Source organism: Fusarium musae, chromosome 3 (genome assembly GCF_019915245.1).
Source record: "Fusarium musae strain F31 chromosome 3, whole genome shotgun sequence".
Taxonomy (NCBI): domain Eukaryota; kingdom Fungi; phylum Ascomycota; class Sordariomycetes; order Hypocreales; family Nectriaceae; genus Fusarium; species Fusarium musae.
Window position 1 is genome coordinate 3,533,272 of NC_058389.1, and position 22,461 is coordinate 3,555,732.

The 22,461-nt window shown below is 50.7% G+C and overlaps 9 protein-coding genes across 9 annotated transcripts; 5 read left to right on the forward strand and 4 right to left on the reverse strand.

Moving 5' to 3' along the window:
* Positions 1–216: 216 nt before the first annotated feature.
* On the forward strand, positions 217–1,310 carry J7337_004509 (uncharacterized protein; the record flags this gene model as incomplete). The annotated part of the gene is made up of 2 exons (XM_044822203.1): positions 217–364; positions 418–1,310. The coding sequence occupies 2 exons, from the start codon at positions 217–219 to the stop codon at positions 1,308–1,310; spliced, it is 1,041 nt and encodes a 346-aa protein (XP_044683536.1).
* A 364-nt stretch (positions 1,311–1,674) lies between these two features.
* On the reverse strand, positions 1,675–3,647 carry J7337_004510 (uncharacterized protein; the record flags this gene model as incomplete). The annotated part of the gene is made up of 2 exons (XM_044822204.1): positions 1,675–1,742; positions 1,793–3,647. 2 exons carry the CDS (start codon positions 3,645–3,647, stop codon positions 1,675–1,677), a joined length of 1,923 nt encoding a protein of 640 aa, XP_044683537.1.
* Positions 3,648–4,142: 495 nt separating this feature from the next.
* On the forward strand, positions 4,143–5,231 carry J7337_004511 (uncharacterized protein; the record flags this gene model as incomplete). The annotated part of the gene is made up of 1 exon (XM_044822205.1): positions 4,143–5,231. One exon carries the CDS (start codon positions 4,143–4,145, stop codon positions 5,229–5,231), a length of 1,089 nt encoding a protein of 362 aa, XP_044683538.1.
* Positions 5,232–5,893: 662 nt separating this feature from the next.
* Positions 5,894–7,165, forward strand: J7337_004512 (uncharacterized protein; the record flags this gene model as incomplete). The annotated part of the gene is made up of 2 exons (XM_044822206.1): positions 5,894–6,467; positions 6,516–7,165. The coding sequence occupies 2 exons, from the start codon at positions 5,894–5,896 to the stop codon at positions 7,163–7,165; spliced, it is 1,224 nt and encodes a 407-aa protein (XP_044683539.1).
* A 463-nt stretch (positions 7,166–7,628) lies between these two features.
* J7337_004513 (uncharacterized protein) lies at positions 7,629–10,122 on the reverse strand (the record flags this gene model as incomplete). Its single annotated transcript, XM_044822207.1, has 2 exons — positions 7,629–7,917; positions 7,967–10,122. 2 exons carry the CDS (start codon positions 10,120–10,122, stop codon positions 7,629–7,631), a joined length of 2,445 nt encoding a protein of 814 aa, XP_044683540.1.
* A 2,742-nt stretch (positions 10,123–12,864) lies between these two features.
* On the forward strand, positions 12,865–14,446 carry MNT1 (Glycolipid 2-alpha-mannosyltransferase 1; the record flags this gene model as incomplete). The annotated part of the gene is made up of 4 exons (XM_044822208.1): positions 12,865–12,915; positions 13,000–13,992; positions 14,041–14,329; positions 14,382–14,446. 4 exons carry the CDS (start codon positions 12,865–12,867, stop codon positions 14,444–14,446), a joined length of 1,398 nt encoding a protein of 465 aa, XP_044683541.1.
* Positions 14,447–14,808: 362 nt separating this feature from the next.
* J7337_004515 (uncharacterized protein) lies at positions 14,809–15,433 on the reverse strand (the record flags this gene model as incomplete). The annotated part of the gene is made up of 2 exons (XM_044822209.1): positions 14,809–14,883; positions 14,960–15,433. 2 exons carry the CDS (start codon positions 15,431–15,433, stop codon positions 14,809–14,811), a joined length of 549 nt encoding a protein of 182 aa, XP_044683542.1.
* Positions 15,434–16,188: 755 nt separating this feature from the next.
* On the forward strand, positions 16,189–17,633 carry J7337_004516 (uncharacterized protein; the record flags this gene model as incomplete). Its single annotated transcript, XM_044822210.1, has 3 exons — positions 16,189–16,301; positions 16,354–17,535; positions 17,588–17,633. The coding sequence occupies 3 exons, from the start codon at positions 16,189–16,191 to the stop codon at positions 17,631–17,633; spliced, it is 1,341 nt and encodes a 446-aa protein (XP_044683543.1).
* A 612-nt stretch (positions 17,634–18,245) lies between these two features.
* Positions 18,246–21,952, reverse strand: PKC1 (Serine/threonine kinase; the record flags this gene model as incomplete). The annotated part of the gene is made up of 5 exons (XM_044822211.1): positions 18,246–18,307; positions 18,357–18,762; positions 18,815–20,118; positions 20,174–21,478; positions 21,568–21,952. The coding sequence occupies 5 exons, from the start codon at positions 21,950–21,952 to the stop codon at positions 18,246–18,248; spliced, it is 3,462 nt and encodes a 1,153-aa protein (XP_044683544.1).
* Positions 21,953–22,461: the final 509 nt, after the last annotated feature.

The window sequence follows — 22,461 nt, forward strand, 5'->3', positions numbered from 1 at the left end:
GCGAGTTTGCCGAACGGGAAAGATCGGGTTTGTTTGGCCTCAGGCCTAAAAGAAGCTTTGAAGCGGCCGACCAATGACAACACCGACTAAAGACCCACATTGACCTTCAAGCTTCCGTCTGCTATAGCAGCCTTGCCTTTGACCTTTCTTTTATTTACTTTCATATCACTTGATACTATCCGTAGAAAGGTCATTGTGATCAACCACGATCTTGCAATGGACAAATATATCGATGGTCGTTTTGAGCGACTAGAGAAAGCTCTCGCAAACCTAATTGATTCAGTCACAAAATACCATCCCTCTATACAACAAGGAGAAGAGCTCAATTTAGCGGACCAAGAACTAAGCAGAGGCTTGGAAGAAGGTAACTCATACGACTTAGCCAGCCATGGGTGTTTTAGCTGATCTCCTTCTCAGTCCAGACTCATCAGAACAATTATTTACGTATCCAGCAACTGCGCGAGTCTTCAAACGCCCTTGATACGCAGATCCGCGATACTCTTTCGAATCTAGCGACTACTCGCAAGGACATCGTGACGACACAAACCACCACATTTCCTTCTGGCCCAAGCTACCCCATCGCCTACGAAGAGCTTCTCAATTATGCCCGACGTATCAGCAAAACAACCATGCCACCGGCAGGCACCATTAAAGCCGCACCGCCGACGCCAGATGTTCCAGAAGTCCAGACTCCAGGCGGTCAAACACCAGCAGCACAGACTCCAGGACCCGAGTCGCAAGCGGCTTCAATTATGACACCATCTGCGCCTGCATCGTCTCAGGTTCAAAGCCCAGCAGTTATAAATGGCACGCCGGCCGTCTCCCAGGAACCTGCGACTCAACAGTCCTCAATGTCCGCCAACACCGTTCTGCCCAGCGAGTGGACACAGTTCTTGAACCCTTTGACTGACCAAATCTTCCTACCTTGGCCAAATGACCTCCAGCTTGGCGCTGGCTCCCTCGCTGCTAACCAGCTCCTCCAGGAGCAGGGCATTGACCCCAAGGGCTACGATCCAGCTGAGGAAGAAGAGCGCAAGCGTCGCGAGGAAGAGGAGAGGAAGCAGAAGGAAGAAGAGGACCGTATTGCCCAGGAAGAGCGCGAGAAGAAGCAACGAGAGGAACGCGAGCGCCAGCGCATTGAGAGAGAACGCCAGAGAGAGAAGGACCAGGAGGCTTGGAGACGCGCCAGTTTGGTTGGTGGTCCGGCTGCCCCTGGCGAACAAAGGAGCCCAACTGGACCTCCGCAGCAAAAGGCCCAGTTTCAGTTTACTAACCTGGATGATTTGGATGACGATGACGACGACGATTGAGCAGGAGGAAATAAGCCAAGGAATTTTTGATATCTATAATAAGCTTGAAAACAATGCAGAACAACACCTCCTCATCAATAGCCAACACGGCCCTGCTCTGTTGGCACCGGCCTGATTTTGATATCCGTCTAAATGAAAATGAATCTACTCCGTACTCGCAGCGTACTGATGCAACACCACGGACCGTTATCACCATAATGTTGCCGATCTGGCCCTTGTTTGCAGCTTAAAACACAGCTCATGGTAAACGCGAATTCCAGACGCTGGTCGTACATGTATTTTACAAACACCAAAATTCCGTCTCTTATTCATTCGTCACTTGTCGTTGATGATCCATCCGTCATTATTGGTGCAAGCCCGTCTCTTAATCAATCTTGATGGACGAGTAGATCTTGCGGACGAACCACCAACTGGCAAAGTAGCCGATGGAGCCTGTAAGGGTTAGAATGGCATCGTAAAGAGGGGGGCTATAAATAACTTACCAGTAAGAATGAAGAAGAGGAATGAAATGATGGCACTGTAGCCCATGTAGAGCACAATACCGGCCAATCCACTCGCCCTGACCTTTGTAACAAGGTACAAAAGACAATTCAAGAAGATATAGCCACCACTCATACCAGCAGCGAGGAAAGATCTCCACTGCCAGTTGTAGTTCTCAGCACATAGCAGGAAATACACCATAAGGATAGTGACAGCAGCGCAGACAACAATCATGAGGCCGTAGCAGAGGAACAGGAAGCCAAACATGTAGTAGATCCTGCTGAACCAGATCGAGTTCATGATGAAGAAAAGTTCGACAAAGATGGCACCGAAGGGAAGTAGACCGACAATAAGCACGCTGGGTACAGGCTTAAGGTAAGTGCTCACAGGAGGAATCTGTCGTGGAATCTGGTTGGTGCGGACAGGGGGCTGGAACTGAGGAGAGCGGAATCCAACCCAAGAACCACCAAAGGAGAGAGGAATCGAGATAATGAACCAGATAGCAACAATCACAAGCATGGTGGTGAAAGGAACCGCCCCTGATGACTGCTTGGCCCAAAGGAAAAGGTTCAGGAGGAAGAAGCTGGAGAAGACGATGCCGGGGACCAAGGTTGGGGTCAAAGCAATGTTCAACTTCCAGCTCTCACCCTGCCATGCCTTGTAAGTTCGAGCAGAGACATAACCACCAACGAAGCCGAGGACAGTATACATGAGAATCATGATAGTTCCAAGAGATCCACGGTTTGAAGGAGACAAGAATCCAAGAAGAGCAAAGAGGATGGTGCATCCCGTCATGCAGAACAGCTGAACACCATTGCCAGCCAGGACCGAGAGCAGAAGGGGACGCGAAGGGGTTCGGAAGACGTCGCCATGGACCAGTTTCCAGCCAGAGTCTTCCTGAACACCATCCTCAACAACCGAAGTACCGCCAAAGTCGTCGAGGTCGATCTGGTCGAGTCTGTTATAACGAGCAATATCTTTCTTGAGAGCGCGGACCAGGATGGACATGACAGTGAGGACAAGAATGACGACAATGATGGCAGTGTCGATAAGCCAGAACCAGTGAATCTTGGGATCAAACACGTGCAAGTACTTGTCCCATCGAGTGGCCCAGGCAGTGTCTGACTTGCGCCAGATCACGCTATAGCTGAAGGTAACATGCTGCTCGCCTCCGGACAAAACGATGGGCGGGTGGTTGGCGCAATCAGCCTTGCCGCCGTACTCCTTCGAGCTTGGCTGCACAACTACACCAACAACACGGCGCTGGTTGGGGTCCTTGTTCACTTCATGATACTCGACGGCGATTTCGTAGTGGTTGTTGAACAGGATGTTGTCGTCCTTATCATCCTGGCCGAGCAAGAATCGGGGGTTATAAAAGGTAGTGCCAGTCAACTGATCGAGAACTTCCTGTCCAGCGGGCAATCCATCCACAAGCCATTCCAGGCTGTATCCCTGTTCGATGCGGCTTTTGACAAATTGAACCGATTTCTCAGTGTATTTGACTTCGCAAAGGGGTTTGCAGGTCTCGTTCTTGCCCATGATAAGCTCAAAGGGAGAAGTCATGATACGGTCTCCGAAGAGAATACTACCCAGACTTTCCGATACATATTGAGGGCCGCCTTCAGGTTGGCAGAATTGGAACGCAGGGTGGTAGTAGTCGTATGAGACAACGGCGTGTAGTCGCGGGTCTTGGGAGCGGTCGACAGGCTTGATGCTATTCACGTAAAGCGGAACCTTATCTCCCTCTTTGTAGGTAGTAGGGGCGACACCGGGGAGGTAGAAAGCAGAAGCTAGCTGTGGTATAGCTAGCAATGAGCTGATGAGCGCCGTACGAGGCGCAAAGTCTCGGAAATGCATATTGGTAAATTAGATCATGCGCAGACCGAAAGAGGTGGACAAAGGAGGATTGTGAAAGCCGAGATGTGAAGCTGTCGATCAAAAGCTCTAGCTGACGACGACTTGCGCGACCCGCAATTTCGAGTTGATGAGGAAGTAAAATTAAAATTCAAGTAACAACTGAGAATTTCACTCAGTTTCTGCCTCTTGTATCGTCCGATCAATGATATAAAGGATCGTGTGGTGAATCAAGCCAGCGAAACAGCTGCGAGAGTAAATCGTCAAACAGGGAGCTTCAAGGCACTTGCTGTAATCTGTCATGGAGATATTAGCTGAGTCAGGGAGAATGGGCCACGCATTGGAACAGGGTATTTGTGGCGTTTGTGGCTGTCAAGGCAGGAATGTGGAGACAGTCCGAGAATGCCCCGCTAAAAAGTTGGAAGTACTCCAAACTTTTCGACGAGACATGAGTTTTCAATTGTCTAGAGATTTCAAGTCTCAGGCAAACAGATCAACATGGCAGCACCTACAACACTACCAGCGCTGTTGACGTCGCTAACCCAGTCGCTGTCATCAGCACTCGAGGTCACACCAAAACTCGCAACTATCGAGCACCAGAAGGATGGCATTTCACTTCTCGATGTGAAGAATGAGCTTCTACTGTCATACCTACAAAACCTCGTCTTCTTGATTCTACTAAAGTTGCGCAACTCGAAGTCAAACTCGGATAAGGCTGAAGATGAATCAGAACTCGACGAATCTGTGAGGGCAAAGCTGGTTGAACTGCGACTTTACTTAGAAAGGGGAGCCCGACCGTTGGAAGAAAAGTTGCGCTTCTCCATTGATCGATTCCTCCGAACAGCGGACGATGCAGAGCGCGAGAGACAGGCAAAGGAAGCCAAGGCTGCGGCTGGATCAGATTCCGAGGAACAAGAGGAAGACTCAGAGGAGGAGGCAGATGCTGAAGCTCTGTCTCACAAGCCCGGTAACTTTGGAGCCATGGCTGATGATGTTACCGCTCGTCGTGCGGAGCGTGATGGAGGAGCTGTCGGTGTATACCGCCCACCCAAGAGAGACCGAGCCACAATGGATGCGCCTCAACGCCGCGAGAAGCACGATCGTCGCGCCGGCAGATCTCACACTATGGAGGAATTCGTTGCTTCAGAGCTATCTAGCGCACCTTTGGCGGAGCCAAGTATTGGTACCACAATTGTTCAGGGCGGTCGCAAGATGAAGACCGACGCCGAGCGAAAGGAGGAGGCAGAGCGCCGAGATTATGAAGAAATGAACTTCACACGCCTTCCCAAGGAGAGCAAGAAGGACCGAGCTAAAAAGGCAAAGCAGGCTGGTCGCAGCAACCGCATGCAGTTTGGTGGCGAGGATTGGCACAACCTGGGAGAGGGTGTCGACCGTATCGATCGTCTTACCAAGCGCAAGCAATCAGGTGGAAACGTTCGTGCTCTTCTGGACAAGAGCCGAAAGCGTGGAATCGACACAACGGATGGACCTCGAGGAAGCGGTATGGGAGGTGGTATTGGAGAGAGATTCAACAAGAGAGTAAAGGTGTTGGAGGGTGGACGTCGCGACCGTGGAAAGGGTCGATAGACTGTTTGATGTTAATCGATGTGTTTTCTGGCTTCTGGGGTGCCCAGGAACGAAACGATATACGGATATTGTTTCATGGCCATATGCCTGTTGGATTCAATGGAGTTCAAAGTTTGGGTTGCGTGTAAAGAATTTGTTAATGCAAATAGGCTGCTTTGCCGGAAAAGCATCTCAAATGCAGTAAATACATCTTCCATCTGAGATTAAATCTCTATTGAAATAAGTCAGCTCCCTAATTATCATAATTGGGACATGACTAAGTGACTCTCATCTTTGGGCTTGCGACTCTCGAATTGCTGTTACTGATAAGATAACAGTCCAAACTTTGGCGGGGGACGAACATGGAAATTTCTATACAACCGCCCCTCCCAGCGTTGACTTCCCTTAGGCTTGCAACCTTCAAGCTGACCTACTTCACATCGCAACCCTGTCGCAAAAACGCCGGAGCTTAAGATACTGGTACAAAATACGTATATATACTCGGTATCGACATACGAGGCAAAGGTCTTCGAGAAACAGCTGCGCATTGCGGTTGTCGCAAAGCGAACCTAGAGAGCGACGTAGAGTCATCCATACCGATCAGCGAATAACAAGGTCTAGTCAGGTTCTTGACTAGCAATTTCTGCAGAAAAGCTTTGTTTTCATACAAATAGTTGCATAACATGTCTACATCGTCGAATACGCCGGCTCCTACGGCCTCAATGGACATCGATGATATGGATGTCGACTCAGGCGTCAAGCCCTGCACAATTAACAATCCCACCACGATAGACGACGACGACAACAATGACCCCGTCACCGCAACATACAACGTCTTTATCAACCCATCTCTACCTTTAGGCCGCCGTCTTCTTGTTCTTCAACATCCAAACCGAACCGATGACTCTCCACGACCTCCACCAACCGAATTGCGGGTGAAGGCTCAAGCTGGCATGGTTGAAGTCGATGTTCCCCTCGACAACACAGTCGCCTATGATCGCGAGAAGGGACAAAAATGGGGAAAGACTTTACATGCTTCCATGGCGACGAAGAATGGCGGCAGCCATGGCCTGGCTGGTGGATTTGGCTTTGGTACGGTCCAGGCTCGAGGTGGCAGGAAAAAGGCCGAGGATGAACAGGAGAACATGGACTGGGCAGAGGCCGTCAGGCAGGATAAAGTGCTCCGGATACAGACCCTTGGTGGACAGTATCCTGAGTATAAGGAGGTTCAGCATATGGTCGGTGTCTTTCAAGGCAGTAAGTCGCATTGGTCTTGAGCCCATATATCTTCTAACCCATCGCCAGAGGACTTACATCTCACACCTGTGTCATCGCTTGTCCACCTACGCCCACAACTTCACCACATCGACGCAACCGTCCAACAAGCACGACAAGACGCAGCTACTAAGGAGTCGGCTCCCAGTACTGCAGCCGGCACTGCTCGCGCAATTCATATGACTGTCAAGGCTACTGGCGATGGCGATACTGTCACCACCGAAACTATGGCTGATCGTCTACGAGCTGTGCAGACAGAGCATTGGCGAACTATGCACTACACAGATGAGAACGAGGAGGCTGCCTGGGAGGTTTATAACGAAAGCCTCTTCCTGCGCCCTACTCAAGAGGAGGCCGCAGAAGAAGCAGAGAAAGCCGATGGTGCGGAGGACAATGAGCCACCCCTTGAGGAGTCAGTGCCAAAGTTCGCCCGTCGGTGGGATGATGACGAGCTTCTTGAAGCTGTTAGTGGCATAAAGAAGCCACAGCCGACATCAGAACCTGTTAAAGAAGATCTCAAGCCAATTGCCCCCGCTAAGCAGCCAGAGCAACCTGCGCCAGGGGCGGACGAGGCACGAAAGCCCAAGCTTCGACCACGAGGTGGAGCGGCGGGAACCGTTCCTCGACGGGGAGGTAGACCTCGAGCTACAGCTTCAAAGACGGCCAACGTTGATGGATGAAGAGTGAAAATTTGGTGCTAGAAATAAACTCAGGGGACTAAATAGGTAGCATGGGACGGCGCAAAGGATCTATCAACTTTATATAAAAATTCAAAGGTCACCGTATAGAAAAGCTATGCCAAACACGCGTAAAATTTGCAAATACGATATAACCTATTTCCTCAATGGACAAGAGTCCTCCCAAACTCTCTCCATGAGTTAGTGATGATCATCCGACTGTAATGCCGGTATACATGAAAGCGCTAAGCACTCGCCATATCAGGGGTGAGGAATTTTGTACACCCAGTATGCCTATACGCTGAGCCGCTCCCAATAATATTTTCGCCAGCATGTAAACCCTGTTTGTTGTGTTGTGTCGCATCCTGCATATCCCGGTCGCCTTGAGCGCTCTTATATGCCAGCCCAAGAAAAAAGCCCAAGAATCACCGACAATAGCCTGTATGCATGCTCATAAAACAAATGTTTACTGGAGAAGCTCGACATCCAAACCAATGGATCGCATGAACAAGTTGACACTGTTCAGTCGCTCTGCTCCCATAGCAGGAGGGAGTGTCTTCGAAACAGTGACAGTGTCGAGCACACGGTCCTTGACAGCAAGGACCAGGCGAGTTTGCTGGTCGTGAGTGGCGCTGACGCCCATAGCTGCAAGAAGCTGCCATACGTAGACATCCTCTCCAGTGTTGACACTACCAGGGAAAATGTAAGGCAGCGAAGGTTCGAGCCTACTGAACAAGATCTCAAATGTTCGATCCCTGATACTTGTTAGCTAAAGTTGTGATTCACGGTCCAGAATTTACATACCAGTTATCCCACTGCTCAGGAGTGCCGGCGCCTGTCTGTTTGAGAAGCACGGCACGACTGAGAATAAGTGTCAACATGGACACACCAATTCTTGATCTCGAAATGAGATCGACGTTGAGCTTGGTGGCAATCAGATTCAAAACTCCATCAACAATATCCAGGCCAGTATCGTTGAAATATTGCATCAGCGATGGCATAACAGTAGAGATGAAAAGTTCAATCTTCTCTCGCATTCGTGCATTGATGGTTGTCACCTCGCCCGGTGTAATAGCAGCGCCCTGGACGACATCCAATTGGTCGAGATGATAGATAATCATGGTCAAGATAGTAGTTCGTTGTTCAAAAGAGAGATGAGGGAAAAGACGAGGAATGGCCTTCTCACCCTTGGCACAAGACAAGAAAGCGATGAATGGATGAGGAACAACAACTCCAATCTGCTCATGGACCTTAAGCTCTTGCCAGAGCTTGGCGTTATAGGTCTCGAGAATGGTGGCCCACTCCTTGTGCTTGTTCTCAAGCTCCTCATCGGGGCCGGTCATGGGGGGTGGGATAAGTCGAACATGATCCTCGATTTGCATCAGAGTCTGATAAACCTTTTCAACATTTCGAAGGATGGTCTTTCGATCAAGGCTAGATCCCTTCTTGCCATTATTGGGGCGCTGATGCTCACTCTCGGTTCGCTTGATGCTGAGGAGAGGCTTAGGGGTCTTCGCGTTGCTAAAGGAGATCTTTCCTAGACTGCCTGCGATGACCAGCTGAGGGTTCTTGGGCTTATTCTTGGCAGCTTCAACAGCACGCTGTACCTGCTGCTCCATTCGTTGGAAGTGATTCTCAGCGGGACGTCCATGGCGACGCATACCACCCTGACGACTACCAGTCTGGTACAGGTATGTCTGGGCGAAGTTGCTCAGAGGCTGGCTGGGGTTTTGACGCTGACCAGCCCGGATATGGCTGTAAACCTGGTAGTAGAAGTCCTCGGCAATTGAAGCATCAGATCCTTCGACAGGGTTACCAGTAGCGGAAACGAGCTGCTGGAGCTGGATACGGGTGATGAAATTCTTGTCCTGAGGAGTCATCAACCCATTGTCCTTCGACAGAAGCCAGATCTTGTGGTTTCGCTTCGCCCTCTTGGTCTCTTGATCCAGATAGGCGGCCTTCTCTTCCTCGGACATCTGCTGCATTTGGGGGTGAGCTTGTAACTGCGCGGCATTAGGGATGGCACTGTGGGACTGCTTGGAGTGGTGTCCATGCTGAGGTGGAACATGCGCATCTGGGCCGGCGCGGTTTGGATTCTGCAGAATCTGGGTCGGGTTGGCATGGAGCTGCTGCTGATGCTGAACGGGAGTCGCTTGAAGACCTGGGGCTGGCGGCGTGGGCTTCGATTGAGTGCTTTGGGGCCTCTGCAGGATAGTCACTGGGTGGCCATGACCATGGGCCTGAGGAGGCTGTTGCTGATGAGCAGTAAATCCGGGAGGCGGTTGTTGATAGGAAAGATCTGCGGCATGTGGCTGAGGTGTCTGCTGCTTGGGCTGAGATCGCATGGCGGCCTCGACCTCTTCCAAGCTCATGACTTTGCGACTGGGCGCATGCTGGGCAGGCTGAGCTGCAGGAACAGGAGCAGGCGATGCTTGCTGGGCTGGCTTAGACGGCCCAATGCCCCAGATGCTTCGGTCAACATGGAGATCAGGGAGCGCCTCGGGTTCGCGGTACTTCTCGTAACCAGATCGCACAGGCTGTTGATAAGACTGTTGCTGGTAAGGCTGGTTAGAGTAGTAAGACTGGTAGTCGGCCGAGGCATATTGGTTGACGGAAGAATGCGCCTGAGCAGAAGCAGCGGGTTTAGTCGCAGGCCCCTGGCGGTTGTAGCGAAGATGCTCCTCATCAATGGCATTCGCAACCTTGGCAGTCTGGCCAAAGAAGTCGAAATCCTTGCCAGCACTGCGAGAGACTGCCGTGCCACTGTCGCCGAAAGTGTCGTCGTTGAAAGCGTCTCCAGTCTCTTCGAGCTGGTCTCCAAGACCGTCATAAGTCTCCTCGAAATCTAGAGCATCATCATCACCATCCCTGCCTGATAAACCAGCAAATGGATCGTGAGATTGGGAGAAGCCAGGCGCAGCCGTGTTATGGCGCGTGGTGTCGAAACCGAAGAAGGACATTTTGAAAGAATTTGGGCAAGTGGACGTCGATTGTACTATGAAAGAAATTAGTACAAACGCCAGTCAACTATAGTCGCTTTGAGCTCCGTGCCCCGCTCGAGGTATCCTCAGGAAAAGACCCATGACCTCCCTGGACCAGATATCAAGCTTCTTATCCCAAACATTCGGGTCGCCGATAGAGTGTTCGCGACGACTGCGATGGCGGGGCTTTCTATATGTCATATTGCTCTCCTTCCTGAGTCCTTTTCTTGCATGGTCCTGTCGTGGTCGAAGCTGCTTGACTCTGTTTCACTGTCCATCATGTGGCGCATATCACTACCGACACCGACAAGAAGACGACGGTCCAATATCTGAGCCAGCCTGGAAGGGTTCGCATTGAAGGAAGGCTTGTGCAACACAGAATTCGTCCTCAGGTCGACGGGCGTCGAAGGGTTTCCAGTCCCGGACATATATATCCAGCAATGACCAGGCCGGGGGAAGCGAGCAAGGTAGGAAAGCAAAAGCTGAAGTAAATCCACTCACCACTAAGAGAATGAGATATGTTCAGGATCGTTCAGCGCGCACAAATCTATCATGATGTCTTCCAGTAAAATAGGTTCAAGATGTTTGTATCGTGACCAAGCATGCGAATATAGCGCTAAGTTGGCTGTGAAGAAGTTTGTTAGAAGTGTTCGGAAACTCTACCAATGAGCTTTGTAACCGAAAAGGGTGAACAGCCGCTTGGGAGAGAGCGGGCTGCGATGTTGATGCGCGGCGAAGCTCTGATGCCGACGATGATGCGACGAAGTGCCAACGTTGTTCTCCAAGCCCGCTTCCCCCACATGCGGTTAGATGAAGGGTACATGCATTCACGTGCATAATCACGTGATGTCATTGTTGAGCTTCTTCGAGTCTAGACAATAGGAACCAAAAGCCATACAAGATTTGTACACTATTTATGAGTTTAGACTAGGACATACAACCTCATGAAGACATAGAAGGAGAATGTCTATATAAAAGGATGAAAATATCATACTGATATTGCAGCAACAAGGTACTTGACTGCGTTATGTTTTCAGCTCTTTGTTGGAAGATAGGTATAAATGTCCATCACTTCAGTGACGCTTTTATTTGACATTGACTTGTATCGTTCTATAAAACGCAGGCCTATCTAGGTATTCTACCCTATTGATATTGTAGGTTGCGAGTGGTTCAGCCGTTGACCTTTGGAGGGCTCTTGAAGAGAAAGTCACAGACCTTTGGTGAAACATCCATTGGAATAAAAAATCAGTTAATTAGACATACGAGCGGACATGAGTTTGAGCCTGAATAAGGTTATCGATCCATGATCAAGGACTCCAGCCCAGAGACTCAATTCAAGGTTGAAGAGGTCGACTAACAAACCACAAAAACGGAACGAACGGGTTCAGAGACCAACAATAAACAATTGGTGACCTCGTACAGTGGAGAGAAGATGGGAAATCGGGAACTGCTACAGGCTGGTTGCAGCGTTCCGTTCCTTTAACGCAAGGTTCCTGGGCTGTAAGCTGCCAACCTAAAACAAGCCCAGGAAACGTAAAAAAGGGGCACCTCCATCTCATTCAACGATACGAGAAAAGCTGGTGTTGCATTCGACGTGTAACACTTTTCCCAATCCAGGCCTCGATTTGCTGAGAGAAACCTTCTCGATTATGAGGCTTGAATAACTGCAGATCCCTCATTCCTAAACATTCTGCAAAAGGCGCATGGCGCAACCTAAACGAGCTGTTGTATCTGGATCAAGTCGATGACAATGGAGATTTCCAAGGTTGGGGCATCCCTGTAAACAGATCAGTCTCCTGCTGCATGTCGTCGTAATCTTGACAACGAACGAAAATCCACCTTTCTTTGAACGGACTTGGGAGAGAGGATAGTTAAGCTGAAAAGGGTTTGCTACCTACCTATTGAATTGGAACCAATGTCATTAGACTCACCCCAAAAGCGTCTGGACTCGGCAATAGTTTGACACAGAAGCCAGTAATCGGAGCTGAGATGCGCTAACATACGGGATACGTGCCCTGGACGCCAGGGCGTACCAAGTACATATCATTTGGCGAATACTTCGTCCTAGTGCTGCCAAGTGCTGGAAATCAGGTATTTTCCCTCCAAGCCCCTGCCGAAGATACCTCGAGTCACCCTCTTCTTATCAGGACAAGCTGTGCCTCTCTATGTAGTCGCCGTGTGTACCTGACTTTGCCTAGAATTGACGATCAAGGGCTGGGCTTGTTCCCCCAGAACACGTTGTTCATCTCATTCCAGTGCTCTCCAACAACTTGTTGCGTGCCATTGATTCCGACTGTCTTTTTTGCATGATAATAAGTAGATACTTTCCTGCACATACTCAATTCGTGAATGTGAATTCTTCATCGTGAACCATCTCTTTTTCTCTCCTTAATACTTGTTTCTGGTTCACGATATTGACCTTGTTCTTCACTTCGTGGAGGACTAACGAGGTCGCCCATCCATCTTTTTTTTAGTTCCATCAGAAAGATCACCGACCGTTCCTTTTACTGGAGCCCCTCAGTCCCCCGGCTCCCTACTAACGTAAGTGCCTAGGCGGGCTGCTAGGTGCTCTAGGTGTCGTTTTTCCCCGTGCGCGCTGCCACTGAAACGTCGACTTTGGCTCATCCATCTTTCTTCTTTCTTTGTTTTCTGTTCAAACCTCCCACTTCATTTGAACTCTTCTTGTATTGACGATTTCATATCGTCAATTCTTTTTTCGCCATGGCTGCAGGTCATACGCGCTACGTGCGCTATATTGCGCTCGCGCTTTTCGTACGTCGCCTTTATCCATTCGTGTCCCATGGGTTTTGATGCTCATGATGGCTTACGTCGCCACCTGCTAACCCGACTCCTTAGACGCTCACTATGTTCTACTTCTTCTCCAATTCCAAGATCGATACCATCCCCGTTCCTGGCAGTGTCGGTAACTTCCCAGGCGGTCCTGGAAGCCCCAGCAACCAGCAGCAAGCTCCTGGCACCATCCCCAAGTCCCCCGATGCCGGTAACAACGTCAACTTCCCTGGCCAGCAAGCACCTGTTGCTGAGGAGGGAGACACTGCCCTCACTAAGGACGATGCTCCCGCACAGAAGCCTGCTGGCGATGCCCCCGCTGTTCCTGCTCCTCAGACTCCCAAGGAGGGTCCTGCTTCAGGCCAGCTTGCTGAGGCTCCTCTGGCTATGTCCCCCAACGACCCTGGCTGGAACAACCTCCAGGGCACTGCTCCCGGTCCCCGTATGAACGCTACATTTGTTACTCTTGCCCGAAACCAGGACGTTTGGGAGATTGCCGAGTCCATTCGACAAGTCGAGGATCGTTTCAATCGCCGATACAACTACGACTGGGTCTTCCTCAACGATAAACCTTTCGATGAGCAGTTCAAGAAGGTTACCACCTCTCTCTGCTCTGGTAAGACTCACTATGGTCTGATTCCCGAGGAACACTGGTCTTTCCCTGAGTGGATTGACCAGGAGAAGGCCCGCAAGGTCCGTGAGGATATGCACGAGCGAAAGATTATCTACGGTGATTCCATCAGCTACCGTCATATGTGCCGATTCGAGTCTGGTTTCTTCTTCCGACAGGAACTCATGATGAACTACGAGTACTACTGGCGTGTTGAGCCCTCTGTCAAGCTCTTCTGCGACATCCACTACGACCCCTTCCGTGTCATGCACGAGAACAACAAGAAGTACAGTTTCGTTCTCTCTCTCTACGAGTACATCGACACTATTCCCACCCTCTGGGCTAGCACCAAGAAGTTCATGCAGAACCACCCTGAGCATATCTCTTCCGATAACTCTATGCGCTTCCTCAGTGATGACGGTGGCGAGAACTACAACAAGTGCCATTTCGTAAGTTAAGCTCTACTTGTCACCCGTTTCACAACTAATTGAGTTTAGTGGTCCAACTTTGAGGTTGGTAGCTTGTCCTGGCTCCGCAGCAAGCCTTATCTCGATTTCTTCGAGTCTCTTGATAAGGACGGTGGTTTCTTCTACGAGCGATGGGGTGATGCTCCTGTCCACTCCATTGCTGCTGGTCTTCTCCTTAAGAAGGAGCAGATTCACTTCTTCGAGGACATCGCCTACTACCACGTTCCTTTCACTCACTGCCCCACTGACGAGCAGCGACGTCTGGATCTCCGTTGCCACTGCAACCCTGATAACAACTTTGACTGGAAGGGTTACTCTTGTAAGTATTTTGCTGGAGACTGTTTCAGAATCATACGCTAACCAAGCAACAGGCACTTCTCGATTCTTCGAGCTCAACGGCATGGAGAAGCCCAAGGGCTACGAGAAGCAGCAGTAGACAAAATAGTGTTAACAAGGGGTTGTATAGGGTTGTATCATACAGGTCGTAATGCTCGGTAGATTGTCTGCAATGATTTCTGGGCTGCACACAATGGGTCGGCATTAGGTGATGTTCTTACGGGAACCAACAACAGGCGTCTGGGTTTGAAGCACTTTGGACAGCTTTTGATCATGTAGAGTGTATGAATCAAGAATGTTCTGGGATCGTTTGAATGCTTTCTTGAATTGAATGCTCGAAATAGTGTACAATATCATTACATGGCTGTAGCCAGGTCTATTGGTTTTTGACACATGTCTTGTATCATCGCTTTGCCATCTTTTAACCCAATTCGTCCATTTGTTTTCCGTATGCAAAATTGTTTAACCAACTGTGGCCTTCTTTGGCTTCTTGGTGCCGTACTTGCTTCGACTTGTTGTTCGGCTCGCAACACCACCCTGGAGTAGTTAGTATCTTAGCATCTAGTATAAATATGGCCAGAACTTCAATTTATGGCCAAGGCAATAAACATACCAGATCCAGAGCTCCTCGAACAAGATGGTATCTCACACCAGGACAATCCTGTGCACGTCCGCCTCGTACCAACACAACACTATGCTGCTGAATATTGTGTCCCTCGCCAGGGATATACGCCGTAACAACAGCTCCAGTGGAAAGCTTTACACGAGCGGTCTTTCGCTCACCAGAGTTGGGCTTCTTGGGTCGAACAACACCAACACGCAGACAGACACCCTTGAGAGCGGGACAGTTTGTGTTGGACAGAGCAGGTGAGACAGCGTGACGAGCGCGCTTGCCCTTTCGGATACCGCGGAGGACTTGGTTCAATGTCGCTGGACGAGCTGTTGTGGGAGCGAATGCGCGGGGTGCTGAGGTTGTGAATGTTCGGAGGGTTGGTTGGATCAGCCGGCTTGGTGGTGTTGAGAGGGCTGTGGTGAGGGGACGACGTGTCGCCGGGGAGAAGAACTGGCGGAGGATGGAGCCGACCATGTTGGGCGAGTCTTCGATGGTCGGATTGAAATAAATTGTCGTGAGAACTGGGTCGAATTGATCCCCGTATGCAGCCTCTCGCTATCCCAATCCCAAGCTCATCCAATGCCGCCAATATCAAAATCTCAGCCTCTCGAAGCTGTGTCACGTGCTACAATCTCTCGGATGTTCTATTTCTCCGGGCTCACCAGCAGATCACATGCCACAATCCATCATGCCCCACCTCAATCTTTGACGTCAGCGGTTAATCGCCGGTGCATCTTCTTCCCCCCGCAATCCTCCCCAACTCCCATCCCGCATTGGCTAACAGATTTCCCCAAATCGATCCAAGTCAAACAAAGTCAAGTCAAAGTTCCATCCATTACCGCTGTACAACCGAAGACATCCACGACCTCGGTGGTTATCCTCGGCTGGTCTAGGCCGAACAGCGAGATTCTTCAACCGCTTCAGCCGTATAAAGGGAAGGACGTGTAACTACAGGGGCCAATGGATGATTTGTATATACCGAGGCTAAAATAATTGACATCTCGACCTTGTTGTTCTCTTATCGCCTTCATCTTTCTTGTTTCATACCATTCAAAGAGCTTGTCATGCTGGTTGTCGCTTTTGGCTTGTGATCGTCAGACATCTAACATACCCGCCTGACACCTCGATCTAACCTAGCCACTTCAGCTCCCCTACATCTCTTTTCCTTCTTTTCTCTGGCACAGTCACCGCGCTTCCTCACTCCTCTCCTCAACACCGCAAATCTCACCATGTCTTCGTCGTTTACTCGAGTCGTGCGCCCTGCGCTTCAGGGTGGTCGAGGTCTTACACAGCGCATTGCCACACGAGCCACCGCTCCCCGAACATTGACGAGAATAAACCTGTGGGTTCAATTTTGAGACTGACCAGAAGCAATCGCTAACTCTGCGCCGAAGCAACACTGCTCGCCCTCTATCTACAACATCCATCCGCCGCAATGAGCAAATCGACATCTCCGAGATCCCTCCTACACCCATCACTCACCTCTCTGAGATCGAGGCTGCCATGGCCGACACCGTCTCCAAGTTCTCTACAGATGTGATTCTTCCTCGTGCGCGTGACATGGACGAGGCTGAGGAGATGGACCCAGCTGTTGTTGAGCAGCTGTTCGAGCAGGGTCTCATGGGTATTGAGATCCCCGAGGAGTACGGAGGTGCCGGCATGAACTTCACTTCCGCCATTATCGCCATTGAGGAGCTTGCCCGTGCAGACCCCTCCGTTTCCGTCCTGGTTGATGTGCACAATACCCTCTGCAACACAGCTATTATCAAGTACGCCTCCACTGCAATTAAGAAGAAGTGGCTCCCTCGCCTTGCGACAAACACCGTTGCCTCTTTCTGTCTCTCCGAGCCTGTCTCTGGTTCTGATGCTTTTGCCATGGCCACGAGAGCTACTGAGACCGCCGACGGCTTCAAGATCTCGGGTAGCAAGATGTGGATCACAAACTCCAAGGAGGCCGAGTTCTTCATTGTCTTCGCCAACCTCGACCCTAGCAAGGGCTACAAGGGAATCACCGCTTTCATCGTCGAGAAGGGCACTAAGGGTTTCTCTATCGCTAAGAAGGAGAAGAAGCTCGGCATTCGCGCCTCAAGCACATGCGTCATCAACTTCGACGACGTTGTGATTCCCAAGGAGAATCTCCTCGGTGAGCGTGGCCACGGTTACAAGTACGCCATTGCCCTTCTCAACGAGGGGCGAATTGGTATCGCTGCTCAGATGACCGGTCTGGCTCTCGGTGCTTTCGAGAACGCTGCTCGCTACGTCTGGAACGACCGCAAGCAGTTCGGCTCTCTCGTTGGTGAGTTCCAGGGTATGCAGCACCAGCTCGCCCAAGCTTACACCGAGATCACTGCCGCTCGCGCTCTCGTCTACACTGCTGCTCGCAAGAAGGAGGCTGGTGAGGACTTTGTCAGGGATGCAGCCATGGCCAAGCTCTACGCTTCTCAGGTCGCTGGCCGTGTCAGTGGTTCCGCCATTGAGTGGATGGGTGGCATGGGCTTTGTCCGTGAAGGCCTCGCTGAGAAGTATTTCCGTGACAGCAAGATCGGTGCCATTTATGAGGGTACCAGCAACATCCAGTAAGTTCCAGTCTAATAAGTACATCTCGAAGCGAATACTAACATGCTATAGACTCAACACTATTGCCAAGCTTCTACAGAAGGAGTACACATCGTAGAACGATAGAGAAAATCTAGAAAGAGGCGGAGGTACAAATGGGATAAACAAAACATAAGTGAAAAAAATATCTAAAACATGCCAATGCCCTCGCGCACCTACAAACACAACTGTGACAATGTGAAAACGAATCATGAAGCAGTAGGTATCTTTGGAGCTGGCCAAAGAGCACACCACCAATCACCGCTGTGCAGGGTAACATATAACAAAAACCATAGCCTGCCTGCAACTATTTTTTTATCATCTCTTCTCTGGCCTCTATTAACTAACATGCATTCCAATGCTGCTGTATACGATATTCATCTACCGCTAAGATCGCTTGCTTCAGTGTCTCAATATGGCACGGTACTAGTCATGCCCTCGTATGTTTTACTCGCCCAACCACCAATATCCTGAAAGCCTACCGCTATAAGCGACCCAGCGAACGTGGGAAGAGGGCACCTGGATAAGACGCCCATCCTGGGTTCACTGTACCGACATCACCTGCCCGCGGTGTCCGGCCACCTATTTCACTATCGCCCCTGGGTATTCGATAGACAAGACAATAACCTCACCGCGGCTCCATCATCTCGATAAAATATTGTAAAATCGTCAATCTTGTTAGTCCAGTCGCTTAATCAAAATCAGCTGTGTAGGAGAAGCCTCGGAATTCTTCTTGCATGGCTTGTGAGAGAACTTGTGACTGTTAGTGGAAGATCAAGAACTCGGAAGTTGCGGAACTTACCAGACTGGACTGGGGTCAACACGGGAGTAACACTGGTGAACTCCGAGTCGAAGTTACTAGTATCAGTAGCACTCTTAATTTGAGGCATGAAAGGAGGCTGCACTCTCTTGTGGTAGATATCGTCCCAGTTGATGTTGCGGAAGAATGGCTGGCTCATCACCTCCTGGGCATCAGTTGGGCCGCTTCCGAGTCGCTGGTCAGGCTCACGAGTGAGCAGCTTCTGGAGAATAGAGACTGAGTCTCGGGGCATGTGAATGGGATAAAGTGGTTCATCCGCGAGAATGGCATCGTAAATTTCATCCTCATCTTCTCCACGGAAAGGCGATTGTTGGAGAAGCATCTGGTAGATCAGGACACCAAATGCCCACCAATCAACAGCACGGCCGTACTTCTTGTCGAGAAGAATCTGAAAAAGGTCAGCACAAAGAAAAAGGAGGGATTGGATACTATAGACATACCTCGGGAGCCATAAACTCGGGAGTACCACAGAAGGTACTTGTTGTCGAACCATACCACATATCTTCCTTACACAGACCATAATCACCAATCTTGACATGGCCATCAAGTGACAGCAGAATGTTGTCAAGCTTCAGATCACGATAGATGACACCGTTCTCATGGAAGTACTTGAGTGCCAAGCAAACCTCTGCAGCGTAGAATTGGGCACGCTTGGTGCCGAATTGGCCTCGCTGAATGTGCAACATCAGATCACCACCGCTAACATACTCCATGACGAAGTACACACGGGTCTCGGTCTGGAAGCATGCGTGCAGGTTGGTGAGGAATGGGTGCCTACCTCGGTTGGCAACAAGGAACACACGCTTCTCAGAGCGGATGCTCTCTACTTCGTCATTCTCTATGATGAACTCTTTCTTAAGCACCTTGATAGCATAGAGCTTGCGAGATCGCTTTGTTTCAGCAAGCATGACCTTACCGAAGTTACCCTTACCCAGCACAGCCAAGAAGTTGAAATGATCCAGCCCGATCCGTTGGCCTGTACCTGGGTCTGTGGCCTTAGGCAGTGGTGCCTTGTTTCCACCAGATGCAGACTGCTGCTTAGGAGACATCGCTTCCGGTGACTGGGGCTGGTGTGCTAGTGGTGGTGGTTGTTGGTAACCCACTTGCTGCTGCTGAGGCTGGTGTTGTGGGACAGGAGGCAGCGGTTGCTGGGGAGGAGGCTGTTGTGCAGTTGGCTGCTGTTGCACTGGTCGCTGAGCCTGAGCTGGCGGTTGTCCTCCGTAGCTAGGGTTGACGTTGGCATAGTCAGCCGGGTTGTACTTACGCTGCTGACCTGCGCCGTATTGGCCCCCTTGAGCGTATGGATCCTCTTGTTGCTGGTCATACCCTCCACTGTAGCGTCCATAATCAGACTGTTGTCTCTGGGCCCCTCCAGGCCCTCCGGACATAGCCGCAGAGGCTGCCGCTGCAGCCGTTGAGCTAGACGAGGTTCGGTCGGGATGCCCAGGTCGTGGTGTTGTCTGGTTCGAGTACATAACTTTAGCGGCCTCAGTTGCCTCAGGTGAGGCAGGTCCTGGCTGATAAGGAGGTGCGGACGAGCTGGAGTAGGACGGGGCCGGGGAGTGAGTGCTGGTAGGGCTCGATTTTCCTGGCCGGAGAGTCTTTTCTGTTAGTGAAGAGACCTTTGCCTGTCTCTGCTTCTGTGATCTTATTCCGTCCAATATCTGATTGGCAACAGCCATTGACATGCCACAGAAGTCAGGAACAAGGTGAACACACTGGGCGTGTGCAGTAAGATTGCATTCTACAGATAAAGGATTAGTTTCACAACGCAGCAAACAGAGTCAAAGAAAACACACCTGAGCACTTTCTGCAGTTCTTCTTGCCAAAAGGCAGAATGTAACCACAGTGGCAGCACCAGTTTGCTGTCATGTTGGAATAAGGATTGAACCTGTGCGGAATACGATGGTTGATCTTCTCCTCGTCGGGATCGGTCTCAGCGTTACTCTTGCTGATACACTTCGTAACCACACTAGAATAACACTTGGTATGACAAGTGTACTTGCAATCCTCACACTGCATGCCTGCAGAGTACTTGAGGAAATCTCCGCAAAGCGCACAACGCATGATGTTGTAGAACTGGTGTTGTACGAACTTGTGTCCGTACATCTCGTGAACCTCTTCCTTGCGTTGACGAACAGCTCCCTTTCGGCCAAGACCGAGGTCGACGGGGCGGCTGTTCGCGTTAGTCTTGTTGAATGCCAACTGGAGTTGAATCTGCCCAGTAGGTTCCAGGTTAAACCATTCTTCGATTGGCCCAGTTTGCACTTGAGGCTGGGGACCAGCAGTCCCGAATGGACCGGTCTCTGTTCCTTGCGCGCCGCCAGCTGGAGAGCCTGGCCCAAAAGAGCCCGAAGATGGGCTCATGGGGAATTGTGAAGGGGCACCACCACCGGTGCTACCCATTCTATCGGCCGAAACCCATCCAGAACTGTTCATCTCAGCCTCGATCCTCTTACGACGCATTTCCTCGACAATATCAGAGATTCGGACCCAGAGCATAGCAATGGGCATGGCGTGCTCAGCGGGTTTGTCGTAAACCGTCAGCTCGATTTCGTTGGCCTTATCAACTTCGATGGTATGGTATTCGGCTTCCCAGCGATCGTTCCTGGTCGCCTTTGTACGAGCCATCACAGTATCCTCAACCTTGACGGCAATAAAGGTCTCAGGCCCTCGTGTAAACCTACCAGTTGCTAGGTGGTCGACATCCTTTATAGCCAGCATACGAATCGATAGTTGTCCGCTAAGGGGCTTCCTCAGATTAGGGGCATTGATAGAATCGTCTGCTCTTTTGTCAACATGTCGTCGAAGTAAGAAATGCTGCAGTGTCAACTCACCATCTTGGGCGTCCGCAACATCCGCATCGATGTGCAGTTCTTCATATCTCTTGAGTGCCTGCTTCAACAGTATAATCTTCTGCTTGCTTTCGACTTTTCGGGCAGCCGCGTCAGCCTTACTTTTGCGGTCTCCCTCCATACCGTAAAGCTGAACCATCTTTTCGATACCCTTAAGATATTGTTCTTCGACGTTGAGCTTGAACTGAATCTGCGACAGCATGAGCTGGATGCGGGGTCCCAGATGCGGTGTATCATATTTGATCAGGTCTGTTTTCGTTCACGTTAGCACAGTACAGTACAGAAAACACGGAAAGCCTCAGAGAAGTTTCTATGGAGATGGCATAGCAACGACGCACCTAACTTGGTGAAATTTTGACGTGGCTTCGGCAAAGCCGTGGCACCAGGGGGACCTGGAGCATAAGGATGGCGGGGAGGCATGAGATCAGATCCTCTGTCTTCTCGGGAATCCTTGGGAGGTGGTGCAGGAGGGCCGCCGGCGTCGTCAGAAGATCCTCCAAGGGACATGTCCCCAACACCAGAGTTCACACGTCGCATCTGGATGTCGCGCAGCTTCTCCTCAAAGAACTGCAGATTGCGACGACCATCTCGCATTTGTGAGTCGAGACGAGATCTGACGGCTTCATTGTTGGTCTGTGCTCTCATGGAATTGGCAGCGTTGATGAGAGCCTTCTCGCGCTCGATCTTCTTGTGGATGCTATGGATCGCATCATCGTCATTCATGGTGAAAGTGGCTGCACGATACGTTCGCGCGGGACGACAGGAGGTTGGAGGAGGAGGGGATGGCTGAAAATACAGCCGATATCAGGTGGTGAGGACAACGCCTCAATAATGAGCGGGCGAGGGTGGGCGAGCGGGTGGTAAAATAACTAGACGACCACTAGACAGGTGACGTCTTGTGTGTCGTTATCGCCAATGAATGTCGTTATCCTATGAGAGCCGAACCAGGTGCAGGCGGGCGGGCGGGCAGAAGCACACGGAACGAGGGAAGCCAGAAGGTCCCAGGTACGTGTATGTAATTATGCGTGAGTCCGCGACGGTGGTTTATGGCTGGCGGAGGTTTTCGCCGTCAAGCTTCGCTTCAGGTGGATGAGGCCGAAGCTGGCGGGTGGGGGAGAGGAGGGGAGGGGAGGTTGAGGGAAAGAGGGTTTGGGTTTATTAAGCCCAGCCGTTGTCAAAAGGCAGATTATGGTGGTACCTTGCCTTGGGCAGGTACTCACTCTTTAGGTAGG